The following is a 15,449-nucleotide window of genomic DNA, read 5'->3' as shown; positions in this document are numbered from 1 at the left end:
ATTCCGATCTAATCACGATTTCGATAAAGTAGCAAGTCTTTATACGGATCTAAATTTCGTTGTGCGTTCTTGAAAATAAGATAAAAAGTATCCTGAATACTTACATATGCATACCTCTAAATTTCACACAGGACAAGAATATATGAATAAAGTCCATAAATGCGAAATCTATGTTGAACGTAAAATCATATCTAAAGTGGATCCTATAAATTATGATAATTTCACACTTTTGCCGCACTCGTATACTCATCTTCATCTTAAAAAAATAAAACGAAGAAGCTATTAGTTCCATTTAGTCGCAAGTTTTATCTCCGCAAAACTTGATGGGTATTTTATCTTCTCGATGAAGACGCGAATGTTCTTCGGTATCTGCGGCAATTAAGAAGCTTATAGCAGCGAGATTGTCATCTCGTCAAGGTGGAAATATATATTTTTTTTTTTTACCCCTATTTTTTGACCGCCAGGCAGCGCGATATCTAATCACGGCGAAAGGGAACGAGACGTTTTACGCTCGGCGTGTCTTTCAGGATGACGTCGCTCGAAAGAATCGAATCTCCTCGCAAGAACAGAACAGAGAAGAAGCAGATCAGAGCAGAGCAGAGCAAGAGCGTATTCACGCTCGCTCACTCACAGGGGCCCCGAGGCCCGTACGCATACGCGGAACCGGGTCCCGCGTATATTCCGACGGTGAGGCCCACGGCGAAGAGAGGCGTCGTGCCCCGACACGCCGCACGTATTAGAAACGAATATAAATATATCGAGGGGCCCGCGCGAGGGACAGAGAAGGAGAGACACGTGGTGCGGCGGGAGGGGAGGGGAGAGAAGGGGAGGGGAGGGAAGATCGCGCGCGCGCGCGCGCGCGCGCATTGGTAACGTCGGAGTTACACGTTACACGCACCGACAAGAGTCTCTCCCCTCGCTCGTCCGTGTCCCTCCTTCCTCTCGCGCTCTCGCTCGCGGGCCCTTGCCGCCGCCTGCCCCTGCGAATGCCGTGTCCCGCGTCGGGGCCCAGGCCCCGGCCCCGGCCCCGGAGTGTGCTGTGTGCTTCAGTGTCCGCTCGGCCTCAGCACGCCCCGCGCCGGCGTGGAACGAAGGACGGGACGCGCCGCGCTTCTAAAAGTCAAGTCGCTCTTAACGCGCCGCCCATTTCGTCGTGATCGTATTCTCTCGTGATTTCTCGCCCGTGTGATCCTCGCCGCCGCGCCCGGATCAACGGCGTGAACGAGTTTTGCGATTAGGATTCCATTGGTGTGTGTGTGTGTGTGTGTGTGCGCGCGTGTGTGTGTATGTGTGTGTGTGTGTGTGTGGGGGGGGGGGTCTGAAATTGCCAGTGCTGCGAAAATAGTGTTTTGGAACCTAGTGTGGTTTCTCCGTGATGAGAAAATGTTCGAAGGCAGATCATGAGAGGGAGACTCGTTGATCGAGCGACCCGCGAATCTTCCACGGCTGTCATTCGCGCGATCGGTCCCGAGACGAGTTCGAGATTGCGTTATCGGGCCCCTTTGTATCGCGCGAGTCGCATGCGTGTCGCACATTGAAAAGTTAATCCTCGTGCTGTACTACCGGTTATACATACTGATTGGTCCTCATCCCTCCGAGACACGATACTCTCTTACTCCCTCATTCTCTCTCTTCATCTTTCGCGATCCTTACGTCTCCTCCTGCCGCGACTGCTTTCGCCAGAGTGCACTCGATCCTCTCTCTCCCTTTCCGCCTTGTTCTCTTCGATCACTCGTTCCCCTTTGCCTCCCATACCTCTGTCTCAGTCTCTGGCGCCTTATTGCTCGAGATATCGAGGCTGCGAGTCCATTCGTGTTCCGAGAATGCGCGTGCCAATGGAGAAATGGTGAAGGAGCGACGCGATGAGTGCGATCCCGCCGGCGGCGAGACATACGCGAGACAACGATACCATGTACGCAATTGAGTTCTTCGTTCTCGCAGTGGCCGCACCGTCCGGTGTGAGGTGACTTAATCGCCATTGCAGACGCGAGGCACCTATTTCGCCAGACATCCGTTGCTCTACGAAGATAGGAGATAGTTATATTTGCTGAAGAGAGAAATTTTTATCCTCCTCTGTGTACCATATATCGATGCGGAGACGCATCGACATCTCGAGAAATAACGGAGAGAAATAGCGGGATGAGAGGATGCATCCACGAATGCGGAATCGAAGAGTGGTAATCGTTTCCGTCATTATCGCGACCAGCGAGAAGACACTCGAGCTAAATCGCGGAACAGAATATGTTGGAGAAGAGGAAAAAGGAACATTGCGGAGGGAAGATAGAGTGCCAGATATGCCAGTCTAGTATCTACTGACCGGTTAAATTGACGTCGAGAGACGAACGATGAGAGAAAGCTTGAGCGCGTTCATTAGTTTCCGCTCGAGAAAGACTCGAAGGTAGTTATCACCGCAGAAATTTCTTCGCTACAGACAAACGCTCTTCGATGAGCTATCACGAGCTGTTGCAGGAAAGTCGGAAGGTCTCCAAGCTTCAGAGGCGCAATCAAGAACGTATATGACGGAGAGAGGCATTTAATACGCTTATACTACCCGCAGAAGGGTTTCTACGGAGAGAACAAAAACCCTCCACTGCCCCGAAGCGTCGCCTTATTAGCTTTTGCGAAAGGACGAGCCGGCGGCCGCCAAGGGGGACATAATATACAGAAGAGAGAAGACCCCGTTGGCGCGCTTCCTAGATTAGAAGGTCTCGCCACGACCACGACGATTATTATCGTCGGGTTCCTTTCCCCGTTAGTAGAGAAGCAGAGAGAACCATCGATAAAACTCGATCTTAACGACCGTTGTCGTCGTCGTCGGTCTGGTCCGGATGTTGTTGTCCGTTTGTCGTCGTCGGTCGCGTAAGAAGAAGAAGAAGCATGTCGAGCTTGGCGCGGAGAAGACACACGGCGTTGCTCGGCTCGAAGCGATGGTGGCAAGGTGGCTGCTGGGCGACCAGAAGCCACCAGGAGGCGTATCTGCGCAAACTTTACGGCAGGAAAAACAACCAGGACGCGAGGAACGGTAGCGGCGGCCAGAATGACGACGGGGACGTCGCCGTGGAATCGGCCGGGTTAGGGATCGACGCGCCCTGGGCGACGACGCCCGGCGTCGTTTACGATCTGCCCATCACCGTCGCCACCGCCGCTCCCGACGAGCATTATCTCGACGCGTTTCTGAGAAATCGCAACGTCGCCCCGAACGACGTCGTCGACGATGTCGTTGCCGCGGTAGTCGGCGGTTGCTCGGCGCTGGCGACGTCACGTGCCAGCCCGACGGAGAAGTGCGTGGAGTTTCTGAAGGGCGCGCATCACGATGACGGGACTAGTTTCGATCGCCGTCCCGTGGCAGACGCGGAATGCGGCCGCGTAGCCGACTGCGGTTCGCTGCATTCGGCTTACGATGTCGCCGCTTGCTCGGAGTAAGTTGCTGCTATTATAATATATGGTGGAGAAGGTATTTTTTTCTGTGAGATATAAATCTCGAGAATTCAAGAACGCGTCATGAAAATATAATTATCTGGAGAAAATACGGAGCATTTATTCTGAATTATTTAGATGTGATTTTTATACGTAGATATTGGATATATTTAAATAATATTTGAAATTTTTATCTAAGAATTTTTTTCTTAATTATAATAATATTAATAACAAATTCTATTAATAAACAAGTAAATAAATTCTTATTATATTGTATGAATTCTAATTATTATTTCCTATTATATTAATTCTATTATTATTATTAATATTAATAAAAAAATCGATGTGATAAATTTGCAAATCTCTTTTTCTTAAATTATGCAAATTAAAATTTTTTCGCCAATTAATCTTTACGGAAATAAATGCTTATAACATTTCATTTATTCAATTTTTAAAATATTTTAACACAAATTGTAAATGACCAAATAATTTTCTTATCAAAATATTTAATACTAAAAATTAACAGCGTTGAGGAAAAACTATATATCTGATAAAAAATTATAAAAAAATAAATGGAGTAAATTATGTATTATATATATATGCACAATAATTAGACTTTTATATTGGAATCCTCTTTTATGTAAATGGTACAGTGATGAATAGGTTTATTCATTTCTTTTTACCACTCTATCTACTTTCACATAAGAGTATCTAGAACGCAATTTCTCGTTTAATGTCTCATTATAAGTGTTTTCCATTTTGTGTGGAGAACGACATTTTTGCATCAAGATCCACAACAACATCAATCGAGAATTATTTCTCGGTAAAAGTCTATGTACCACAACGTCTTTGCTTGAAGGTTTCGATAACTACTTAGCGTTCACTGATCCAGAACATGTGGAACAGCACACGCGATTCTCTTACACGCTCGCAGCATTAAATTTTAAATCGAAACATATCGATTTATTCAAGCGAGGAACAAGATGCTGTCAGATGGTTAGGTGTAATAATTCATTCTTTTATTTTATCGTGCATCGGGTTCTGTTTCTCTACTGTTACTGTATCCAATTTTCTGTTATATTTTACGCATGAAATACGCGTGCTACGTAAAAAAATTAGTATTGCGTAAGTGGAATTTTTCGGTTTTAATCTTGTAATTCTAAATTCTGGAATTTTAACTTATTCCGAGTTAGATAGATTTTAAATTTTAAGCCTATATAATTAGGTGAGGAGAGATCCTAGGCTCTAATATATACTAGGAAGATCCTAAAATGTACAACTATAATTTAATTCGGGGAACTACGAGCGAGAAAATTAACTCCTTCTCTAAATATTACCTCTATCGTGAGAATTTTTTCTTTAAATATTTGCCTTTTTGAAATTTTAGCGAAAATATGTTATAGATTTATTATATTTTATAATATTTTATAATCTAATTTTTATTAAGGAAGAACTGGATAAATCAGCTACGTCAAAAGTTAATAAATCTAATCGAGATTTATAAATTTGACATTGCGCAAAAAGTACTTTAGTCTTTTAAAATACAAAATTAATAATTAATTTGTAAATTAAAAAATAAAGATTTACTCTGTAGAATATTTAATCTCAAAATTGTAAATGTTAGCTTATATCAAACCAACTTTTTTTACAGTAACTACCATAAAAATTTTATAGTGACCGTACAAAAATAAAAATTTTAATTATACATGTAGAATCTTTAATTTACAAATTAATTTTATATTTTAAAAGACTAAAAGTGCTTTTTGCGCAATATCAAATTCATGAATCTCGCAATGTATTAAATCTAATTTATTAACTTTTGATATAGCTGATCAGTTCTTAAATTAATTTTTATAATAACAATTAGTACAAATCATAAGACATTTATAAAAATTGTTAGAATATTTTTCTTAATAATTAAGAAAAATACTCTTTAAATGAATATTTTAATTTCTTATACTATTTAGAAAGTTCAGAAACGATATGACAATTTAATAATTTAAAGAAATATGCAGATATTAATTACACGAAATAATAAAAAAAGCATGTTCTTATGATTGTTTTCTATTTTTTTTTTACAGGAAGGTGTGCAGGAGTTGCAGGTGCCCGCGAGAGGAGCACCAGCGCGCTTCTACGGAGGCGGGCGGTCCCTCGGCACTCGGCCTGGGTCCGGGTCCGCCGATGGCGATGGCCATGGCGTTCCCGAGCGGCGCCGGCGGCGCGCCACATCAGGAGCCGTTCAAGAGCCCGGTGCAAGCCGCGCCGGCCGGCCTGGTGCTGCAGGAGGCTCTGATGCAGCATCATCAGAGGCACTCGCAAAGCGACGACGACAGTGGCTGTGCGCTCGAGGAGTACACGTGGGTGCCGCCCGGGTTGAGGCCCGATCAGGTAATACAATTTGTTTAATCTTAGGATAAAATAATTTACAAGTTTCTTAAGCAATTAACAGTAGCAGCGTTCCGAGTAAAATGAGAGATAAAGTCAATTGTCATCTAATTAAATTATAATGACAAGTGATAAATTTGTGAGTAAAGCTAAAGAATTTTTATAGAAACTTATATTAATGATTGAAATCGAGAGTAATGTACTGCTAAAGTGAGAAAAGGGATAAACGGCTTTTTGATATGACACCCGCGCGCAACGTGAGGTAATTCGTCTCGCTGGGGACCGGTAACCGCGACAGCGGGCCCCCAGATCGCCGCGACGATTACCATCGTGAACGACGACGGCGCAGTGAGTCATCAGACCGCGCGTCGGTGAAAGCTCTCGCTGGACACGATGATAAAGCGCAATCCAAAGGGTTCACCCGAAAAAGGACATGAAAGAGGAGAAATGCGAAGAATATGAAGTGTATTAACTATGTATATAATTATACATTATAATTATTTATTTGTTTTTTTTTCTTTTTTTCTAAAAATTTCTCAGCTGTATTTTTTTACTGCAAACATTTTATAGATATTATTTCAATTCTTCCACTGTAATTATTAATGCTTCATTATTTATAAAAGTATCATATTTTTTACTTGATTTTCTATTATTAATCCATGATTAAAAGAGCACTCATATATAGTCACGTATACCTTATTTTTTCTGAAAATATTTTGCAGTTATATTCTCTCTGTTGCAAACATTTTATAGATATTATTCTAATTCTTCCGAAATATAACTCTGTACTTATTGATGCTTCATTATCAAAAGCATCATATTTTTGCTTGATTCTCTATTATTAATCTACGATTGAAATGGCAGTTATATACTATACAGACACCAGCATATTAAATGTTTTCTGAAAATATTTGCAGTTATATCTTTCTGTTGCAAACAATTTATAGATTTTTTTAATTGTTGTAAAAGTATATGAGTCTGTAATTATCAAATGCTTCATTATCAAACGCATCATATTTTTTTTCTTAATTCTCTAATGTTAATCCATGATTGAAAAGGCACGAAACATTAAAAATGCAGTCACTTGATTTAATTAAACGCACGATAGCGTACAATCGGATCACGCTCGCTCGCTATTAAGTTAGAAGCTTCTGCGAAAGAGCCAACTAACGCGCTCATCGTTCTTTTTAATTGGTTTAAGCGCGAGCGTTTCGCACGGAATAGAGTTCTGTCCTTTCTTTCGGAGCGCTGCGTGCCGGCTTTTGCGTGAACATCCGTCGTTTATTTCACGACTCGAGACGCGATGCGTACAAATCCCCTTGCGTCTCTCCTTCTTCTTCTTCTTCTTCTTCTTCTTCTTCTTCTTCTTCTTCTTCTTCACTCTTCTCCCTCTCGCTTTTATTTCCCACTTTCGCGCCCCGTTCGCAGCCTGTCCCAGCAGCGTTCGTCCGCGCGTTTTCTTTACTCATTTTAAGTGTCATTACGTCTAACGCGCATTATATATTATGACTCGGCGTTCTCGCCGAGGGGACGATAATCCCGCGCAACAAGCTTTTCGCGCTTTTAAGTCCTCGTCGTACGACGATTGTGTCAATTCGCGCTTTTAAGTTTCCGCGCGAAGATGCCCCGAAAACACAGAGAGGACGTGAAGATACCGCGCTTGTAAGAAGTGACGTGCGCAACTTGTATACAAATGAGAAAATGTTTAATTTTTCTGCATCATTATTCATATCGTTGTATTATTTCTTATTAATTGATAAGCCAATCAGGAGGCAATCTCAATAATCTTCCCCAAATGCCTGTCTTTTGTACGATTGACACGAATAAAAGAAGCGAACGCGTGTAATGTTTAACGGCAAAACATCGCGAGTACTATTGCCACTTGTGTAAACCGACATGTGAGCCGTAACACACAGAGAGATTTACCGCTAGATCGTGCGAAGAAAACTCGATTATGCGCGAATTCCGATGGTTATTGAAGGAGCGCGCACGGTTTCGCTTTCCAGGCATATTCTTATGGAAATATTCGCGTTGACAGTCGTCCCTCGATGAAACTGCGTACCTTTTTATCGTGCCTTTTTTATTGCCTTGAGCGAATCCGCAGACTCGCCGTAGCAGGTTTACGATCGCAGTAATATAAACGCATTCGTCAGTGTTTTCTTTCGCGACTCGTTCCTTCGTTGGTATGTTGACAGTGCTCATTCCGATACTTATCTAAATTTGCAGGGCAGATTTCAATGACCATAGATTAACGTCACTCGTTTCATACTAAATTCTTTCCCCTGTTTTATATATCGATGATGCGATCTATAAAGAGACAGAAAATTGGACATTATCAGTTGACGTCAATTCGATAGCTTCAGTTGTCAGCATCTATTAATAATTTATACACGCGTATATAAGATTGTTCTTTGAAAGTCTTTTTTGGCATACGGCTAAATAGATCCTGCGTATGTGTGAAGATCTTGTTACCGCTGTTATCATTTTCTTTTTTTAATAAAATTAATAATTTTCTATCACGTGGATCACTTACGTTCCATGTTATATTTTCCGTGTAGATAATTTGATATTTTTTCTATAAAGTATGTGTAACATTATTATAAAATATATAAAATGTTTTACTTTACTTTGTTTTATTATAAAATATGTATTACGATAAAACATGTGTAACATTATAATAAAATGTTTTACATTATACAAAATCATATATTGAGACAGACATATTTATAAAACAAAACTATTAATCTCGACAACGTGTATTAATACATGTAACCAATGTATAGTGAAAATTGATTCGGCAACGAACATATTATATTAATATTAAATTATATTAATTATTATATTAATTCTTAAACTGAACACGTTTTTTTGGCATCGTAATCCTGAACGCGTGGGTAACTGGAGTCCGAGTTAAATTTTGTACTCTAAAATTACCTAAAAAATTCTCAAAAAATTTACACATCTTCTTTTAAGTTTAAACTAAAAGTTTATGTAGTAAAGGTAAAGAAAAAATACTTTTAAATACTATATTTTTGTTATTTGTTAAATCAAGATTTGGAAACATAGATGTTTTATATAAACATTAATAAAAATTTGAAAAAATAATTTTGAACAAAAAGGCTTTCAGGAATTTTTAGTTCAAAGTTCAAAGCTTACGAAAAAAATACTATATGTCCACGGGTTTAAAAAAATATAATTTTTTGAATGATCGAAAATGGGTAATTTTCAGGTATAAAAAAATGTGTTTTTTTCTGAGGATAATTTTTTTTTAATCTTCAGATAATTTATTTGAAAGAAAAGTGAAACCAAAATGTAATTTACATTACAATCTACAGTACAAAAATTGATTAATACATACAACTCCTGTTTGTGGCTCGTTATTAACAAAAGATACTTTTAGCATGAAAATAAATGAACACGATAAAAATCAAAGCAATTTGTTTCATTTTTAGGAAGATTATCATTGTAAATTTATAACTTATTTTTATAAAAAACGATTAACAGCAAAAAGACAATATTTAAAAAAAATTTACTTATTCATCCTTTCTTATTTAATATACATAAAGCGAACACGTGGGTCATTTGTGTCCGCTTCAGATTTAGATTCGCCAGCACTTTGCACTGAATCAACTGTTTAAATTGTCCTTTCAGTTACAAGTCCCTTTTGACACAAAATTTTTTTTGGATAAGTTTCCAACCTCGAGATTTTATGAATATTTTTTTAAAACAATGGAACAATTAAAAATGACACGGACACGAAAGACCCACGTGTTTAGTTTGAGGGTTAATATTAAATATTTTAAAAGAACAATGTGTATTATTTTTTTGAAAAACAACACGTGCGTAGGCGCTACGAAAACCGTTAGAGAATCTTGGCAACGTACATAGCATGGCAAAGTCACACGCTCGGCGTAAAGTAACCACTAGGTGGTCAGGGTAATTTTCTCGCGATAGGCTTACATCATTATTCACGGATGATTTGACTCGATATTAGCGGGATATCCGAAACACACGCTGTATATGTGCCCTTTAACGCCTCCAGTTTCCCGTAGACTCAACCTAATCCCAGCGGCATTCTTTGCGTCTCCGCAGGTGCATCTGTACTTCAGCGCGCTACCGGAGGACAAGATTCCGTACGCGGGTAGCGCCGGCGAGCGCGAGCGGGTGAAGCAGTTGCTGCAGCAGCTACCGCCTCACGACAACGAGGCGCGTTACTGCAGCGGCCTGACCGAGGAGGAGAAGCGCGAGTTACGCGTGTTCGCGGCGCAGCGAAAGCGCGAGGCCCTAGGACGTGGACACGCGAGTCAGCTGGAGCGTCCGCACGGAGCCGGATGTCGCGAGTGCGGACGCGCGATCGCAGCTGGCGAGATGGCCGTGGCTGCCAGCCGGGCCGGGCCGGCCGCGCTTTGGCATCCCGCCTGCTTCGTCTGCTGCGTGTGCCGACAGTTGCTGGTCGATCTTATCTACTTCTGGCGGGACGGCAGGCTGTACTGCGGCCGCCACCACGCCGAGACCCTGAAGCCACGATGCTGCGCCTGCGACGAGATCATCCTCGCCGACGAGTGCACCGAGGCGGAGGGCAGAGCGTGGCACATGCGGCATTTTTCTTGCCTCCAGTGCGATCGACAGGTAGGAATGGCGATAATGATGATGATAATGATGATGATGATGACTCGAGATTTCAAGCCGAAGATATATGTTTTTCTTAGTTAGCGAGGGACGAATCGATATCGGAATTGTATAATTTGCTTTCAAGATAAGAGAAGAATTTGAATTTTTCAAGATCATAATCAGATCTCGGATTTTTATGTAAAAATTTATTTAAAAAAAACAATTATTATAACTAAAGTTTATACAGTTATTTATACAGAATATTTATTATTTATTCAACATATTTATATCGCAACCAATCGTATACCAATATGTAGATATTTTCTCTATGCAAAATATATTTCATATAACATACAAGATATATGTCAAATGTTTTTATAAAAAACTTTTATAACTTTAAAAAATACATTTTTAATTGTTTTTATTTTTATTATTTTATTTATATTGATACAATTAATACAATTAATTAATTTGATATATCTTACAAAAAATTTTTAGAAAATATTACAAAGTCATATAAAATAAAGATTGCTATTTTATTATTAAAAGATTTAATTTAAATTACAATAAATAATTAATGTTTTCTCTAGATTAAAGATAAATTTGTAATATTATTTAAAATTGAGAACATATAAAATATAAAACATAAAATATATGAAAATGTGCACCAAATATACAAATATGAACAAAATACATTATATACACACATGCATAGAAAATGCAATATGAACATTTAAATATGCATTTTTAGAAAGCTTTAATTAAATATGCATTTTTCCTGTTTTGATGAGATAAATTTATTTTCTTCTTACTTTCTAATCTACTTTCTAGAAGAACATGTAGTTTACATAAAAAGGTTACTTTTTGAAAATTGTGTTTCAATGATAAATATGTGTACGTTAATTATGAACAATTACGTTAATTACGAGAGGAACGGGTTTGCAAACTCGAGATAAAATAAAAATATATTTAGCTTTTTTTGTCAAGGACCAAGTTCTCCTTTCCTTTCGAGTCGCGTCAGTTCTCGAGTATCTAGCGGTACTCGCACGTTTGTACTATCGGATACACACGCCGCGTAGATATTTAATGATTACGTCGCTAGCAAATTTACAACTGCGTAGCGATTCATAATTCCGCGCCAGCTGACTCTATCTTCTGACTACGTCTTCCGAGTTAGATAACGTCGCTCTCGAACGTACAGAAGCAACGTGCTTTCCGGGTTACTCCCATTACATCGGGCGTTCCCTTTAGTGTGAACCGATGAATATATATATATATAAAATAAAAAATTATATAAAATTATATATAATATATATAATATATATATATATATATAAAATAAAAAAAAACTTACATCAAGAATTAATTTAAATACAAAGCTTTTCTTGGAATTTTTCTCAAGTTTTCTCTACATATATATATATATATATGTATATATCATATGTAGAGGAAACTTGAGAAAAATTGCAAGAAAAGCTTTGTATTTAAATTAATTCTTGATGTAAATTTTTTTTTATTTTATATAATAAGCGATAAAATAAGAATTATTTTCCTGTTGAAGGTATAAAAGAATGTAGTGTCTGCAATATATTACAAACACACACTTGAAACGAGACGTCTATAAGAACCTGCGCTTTTATCAGATTGCCGGTGTATATAGAGTACATGCTTCAGTGAATAACCGGTCATCGGTATACTAGTATTATCAAAGCTATGCTTATTTCTTTAAGATATTATAACTCTATATTCTTCGAAATAACGCGTTACCTATTTTTATATATCTTACAACATTCCTGTATTTTTTACTAATTTCAAATAATATATTTTCTAAAGTCGGCAATCTCTGAAAATTTAAAACCTTATCCTTATAATATCTGAAAAAAAATGTATAAAATGTGAGAGTAATTAATTTATTACAAAATCTCTATATTTTTTTATTAAAAATCCCTGCTGTCAACGGTCATACCACGTTGTAACTTGTAACACATCAGTTCTCCGATAACCGAAGTCAAGCAACGTTGAGGGGGATTAGTACTTGGATGGGCGACCGCGCTTGGGAATATGCCATGTACCGTTGGCGCTGGCTGTGTTTCTTGCTAATTTAAATATTAAAAATCCCTTGCGCGTAAAATATTTTTTTTTTATCTTTCGGCCATGATTTATCGCCTCTCTCTCTCTCTCTCTCTCTCGAGCCTCTCGCAATAAATTCTCTTTTGCTTGCAGCTCGGTGGTCAGCGATACGTGATGCGGGAAGGTCGGCCGTACTGTCTCAGGTGCTTCGACGCCTCGTTCGCGGAGTACTGTGACAGCTGCGGCGAGCCGATCGGCGTCGACCAGGGCCAAATGTCACACGAGGGTCAACACTGGCACGCGACCGAGGTCTGCTTCTGCTGCGCCACTTGCCGCGCCTCCCTGCTAGGCCGGCCGTTCCTGCCGCGACGTGGTGCCATTTACTGCAGCATAGCGTGCAGCAAAGGAGAACCGCCGACGACACCGAGCGACTCCTCCGCCGGGCCGCCACCGCCCCCGCCGTCCTTCCTCAGGTAATATACTCGCGCGTTATTTCGCATACCACCTCCTCGTCGAGCTCTCGCACGGGGTCACGGGGGCTGCTTTCATTGTTCTACCTCCGAGTATAAGCCGACGGTCGCGCGGGTCTCGCGCGGGTTCGTGCGGCAAAAATTATTGCCGGTTAAGAAGTAAGTTCCGCGACTACATCACGAGCCCGCCGTACCGCTTCTCCGTTACACCAAGTGCAACTGCGAGAAATTATTACGGTAGCGATAAATTTTACTAAAAGGCCCATCCAACTTGCAATTAATAAAGCACAAAGTTAGAAAGAGACACAGAGTTTTGACTCAAGTTAACATTAAAGTTTGCTGACATTAGTACGATTGGACAATTTTAAATGTCTCTTATCTCTGGCCAATTAGAATCAAATTATACACGTATCTATCTTGAAAGAATTAAAAGAATAGTTATCGAAAATCATTTAAATATTTTGAATTTATTTAAAATGTTTACATTTTTTTTATATTACATATTGTATGGCGGAAAATTATTATTTAAATATGCTTGGATCTTTTTGGCTCTTTAAAAGGTACATATTTCGTAAGCTTTCAAGATAATTTATGTATACGTTATCGTTGATGAAATCGACAAATCATTTAACCATTTACGCTTGACTTGTTAATTCGTCCTATACACTGATACGTTTGGTTGACTTTAAATTCATCTTTTATGCATAATGACGTCGTTTGAGAGATATGTACAAGGCGACCCAAATGCCGCATGTTAATTTTATTATGCTTTTAATTGTCACGTGCTTTTAGTGCCGGCTAAATGTAAGCATTATTTAAATCCAGAATGGAAATAATTAGCAACACTTGATAAGTTAATTACTCAATGATGTGTGAGATAAATATTTTAGAAAAAGTTTTCATCTCTTTTGACAAACTGGCAGCATCTTATAATTTCAGAATATAGAGATTATTTGGAGAATATTTTCGTCGTTAAAATTAAATCACACATCTATAAAAAGGAATCATAATTCCTTACATTTAAAGTATTTTTGAATATTAATCCTCAAACTGAACACGTTTTTTTCGCACCGTAATCCTGAATACGTAAGTAACTGGAGTCTGAATTCATTTTTGTACTTTAAAATTACTTAAAAAAATTCTCAAAAAATTTACACATCTTTTTTAAGTTTACACTAAAAGTTTTAGCAGTAGAGGTAAAGAAAAAATATTTTTAAATACTATATTTTCGTTATTTGTTAAATCAAGATTTGGAAACATGGATGTTTTATATAAACATTAATAAAAATTTGAAAAAATAATTTTGAACAAAAAGGCTTCTAGGAATTTTTAGTTCAAAGTTCAATGTTTACGAAAAAAAATACTATAACATGTTATGTCCATGGCTTTAAAATATATTTTTAAAAAAATATAATTTTATGAATAATCGAAAATGGGTAATTTTCAGATATAAAAAGATGTGTCTTTTCTGAGGAAAAATTTTTTTAATCTTCTGGTAATTTATTTGAAAAAAAGTGAAAACAAAATGTAATTTACATTACAATCTACAGGATAAAAATTGATTAAGACACTCGCACACAAGACACGCGGAGCAGATCCGTAGCAATTTGTTTCTTTTTTAGGGAGATTATTATTGTAAAATTATAATTTATTTTTATAAAAACCGATTAACAGCAAAAAAATATTTTTAAAAAAATTTACTTATTCACTCTTTCTTACTTAGTATACATAAAGCGAATACGTGGGTCATTTGTGTCCACTTCAGATTTAGATTCGCCAGCACTTTGCACTGAATGAACTATTTAAATTGTCCTTTTAGTTACAAGTCTCTTTTGATACAAACTTTCTTTTGGATAAGTTTCCAACCTCGAGATTTTATTAATATTTTTTTTAAACAATGGATTAAAAATGACACGGACACGAAAGATCCACGTGTTCAGTTTGAGGGTTAAATATCGCAGTCTTACTTTTTTCATCTACGTTTTTTTTTTTTTTTTCTTAAAATAAATTACGATAAATAAAATCTAACCGTCTTTATCAAACAGAAGTGGTAGAAGGCAAACGATGACCACGAGCGAAGGTTCGTCGAGTCCACCGCCTCCACCTCCGCTTCCTCCAGGCTCGAGACATACTCTTGGATCTCCTAGGAACTCGCCTCGGATGACTAGAAGGCATCAACAAGTTTCTGCTTCCTTGGCGACGACACCTACTCAAAACATTCTGAGTCCCGATTTTGCTACAGAAGGACTTCCCTCCAGCGGCTCCAGGCCCAGTGGCCTCGATAGGGTACTACTGGAACGAAACCTCGAGAGACTGCTACAGGAACGCGGTTCTCATGCCGATGAAAATCGCAGCGAATTGGGAAGGTACGATATTTCCACTATTTTACTATTTTTAATATAGTTTTATTATAATTAAATTTAATATAGTTTTATTATATTACAGAATTTACTGACGAGCTGTTAGCAACCTAAATTCAAATCTTTGCAATTGTAT

The 15,449-nt window shown here is 38.4% G+C and overlaps 1 protein-coding gene across 4 annotated transcripts in view; it reads left to right on the top strand.

Annotated features, from left to right (window-relative positions):
• The window catches only part of LOC140664668 (uncharacterized), a 132,722-nt gene that overhangs the window by 115,926 nt on the left and 1,347 nt on the right, over positions 1 to 15,449 (top strand). The window contains exons 1-5 of one of the 4 annotated variants that reach the window (XM_072890008.1): positions 1,051 to 3,419; positions 5,499 to 5,805; positions 9,895 to 10,431; positions 12,637 to 12,956; positions 15,002 to 15,319. In XM_072890008.1, coding sequence (XP_072746109.1) covers positions 2,878 to 3,419; positions 5,499 to 5,805; positions 9,895 to 10,431; positions 12,637 to 12,956; positions 15,002 to 15,319 — 2,024 coding nt within the window. In that variant the 5' untranslated portion in view covers positions 1,051 to 2,877. Of the gene's footprint in view, positions 1 to 1,050; positions 3,420 to 5,498; positions 5,806 to 9,894; positions 10,432 to 12,636; positions 12,957 to 14,998; positions 15,320 to 15,449 lie in introns of those variants that run through there. The other 3 variants (XM_072890000.1, XM_072890015.1, XM_072890024.1) reach the window with 3 other exon arrangements.

This window comes from Anoplolepis gracilipes, chromosome 1 (assembly GCF_047496725.1).
Source record: "Anoplolepis gracilipes chromosome 1, ASM4749672v1, whole genome shotgun sequence".
In the NCBI taxonomy this organism is placed as follows: domain Eukaryota; kingdom Metazoa; phylum Arthropoda; class Insecta; order Hymenoptera; family Formicidae; genus Anoplolepis; species Anoplolepis gracilipes.
The sequence above is the reverse complement of the archived record's forward strand: the minus strand, read 5'-3'. Positions and strand labels throughout refer to the sequence as shown.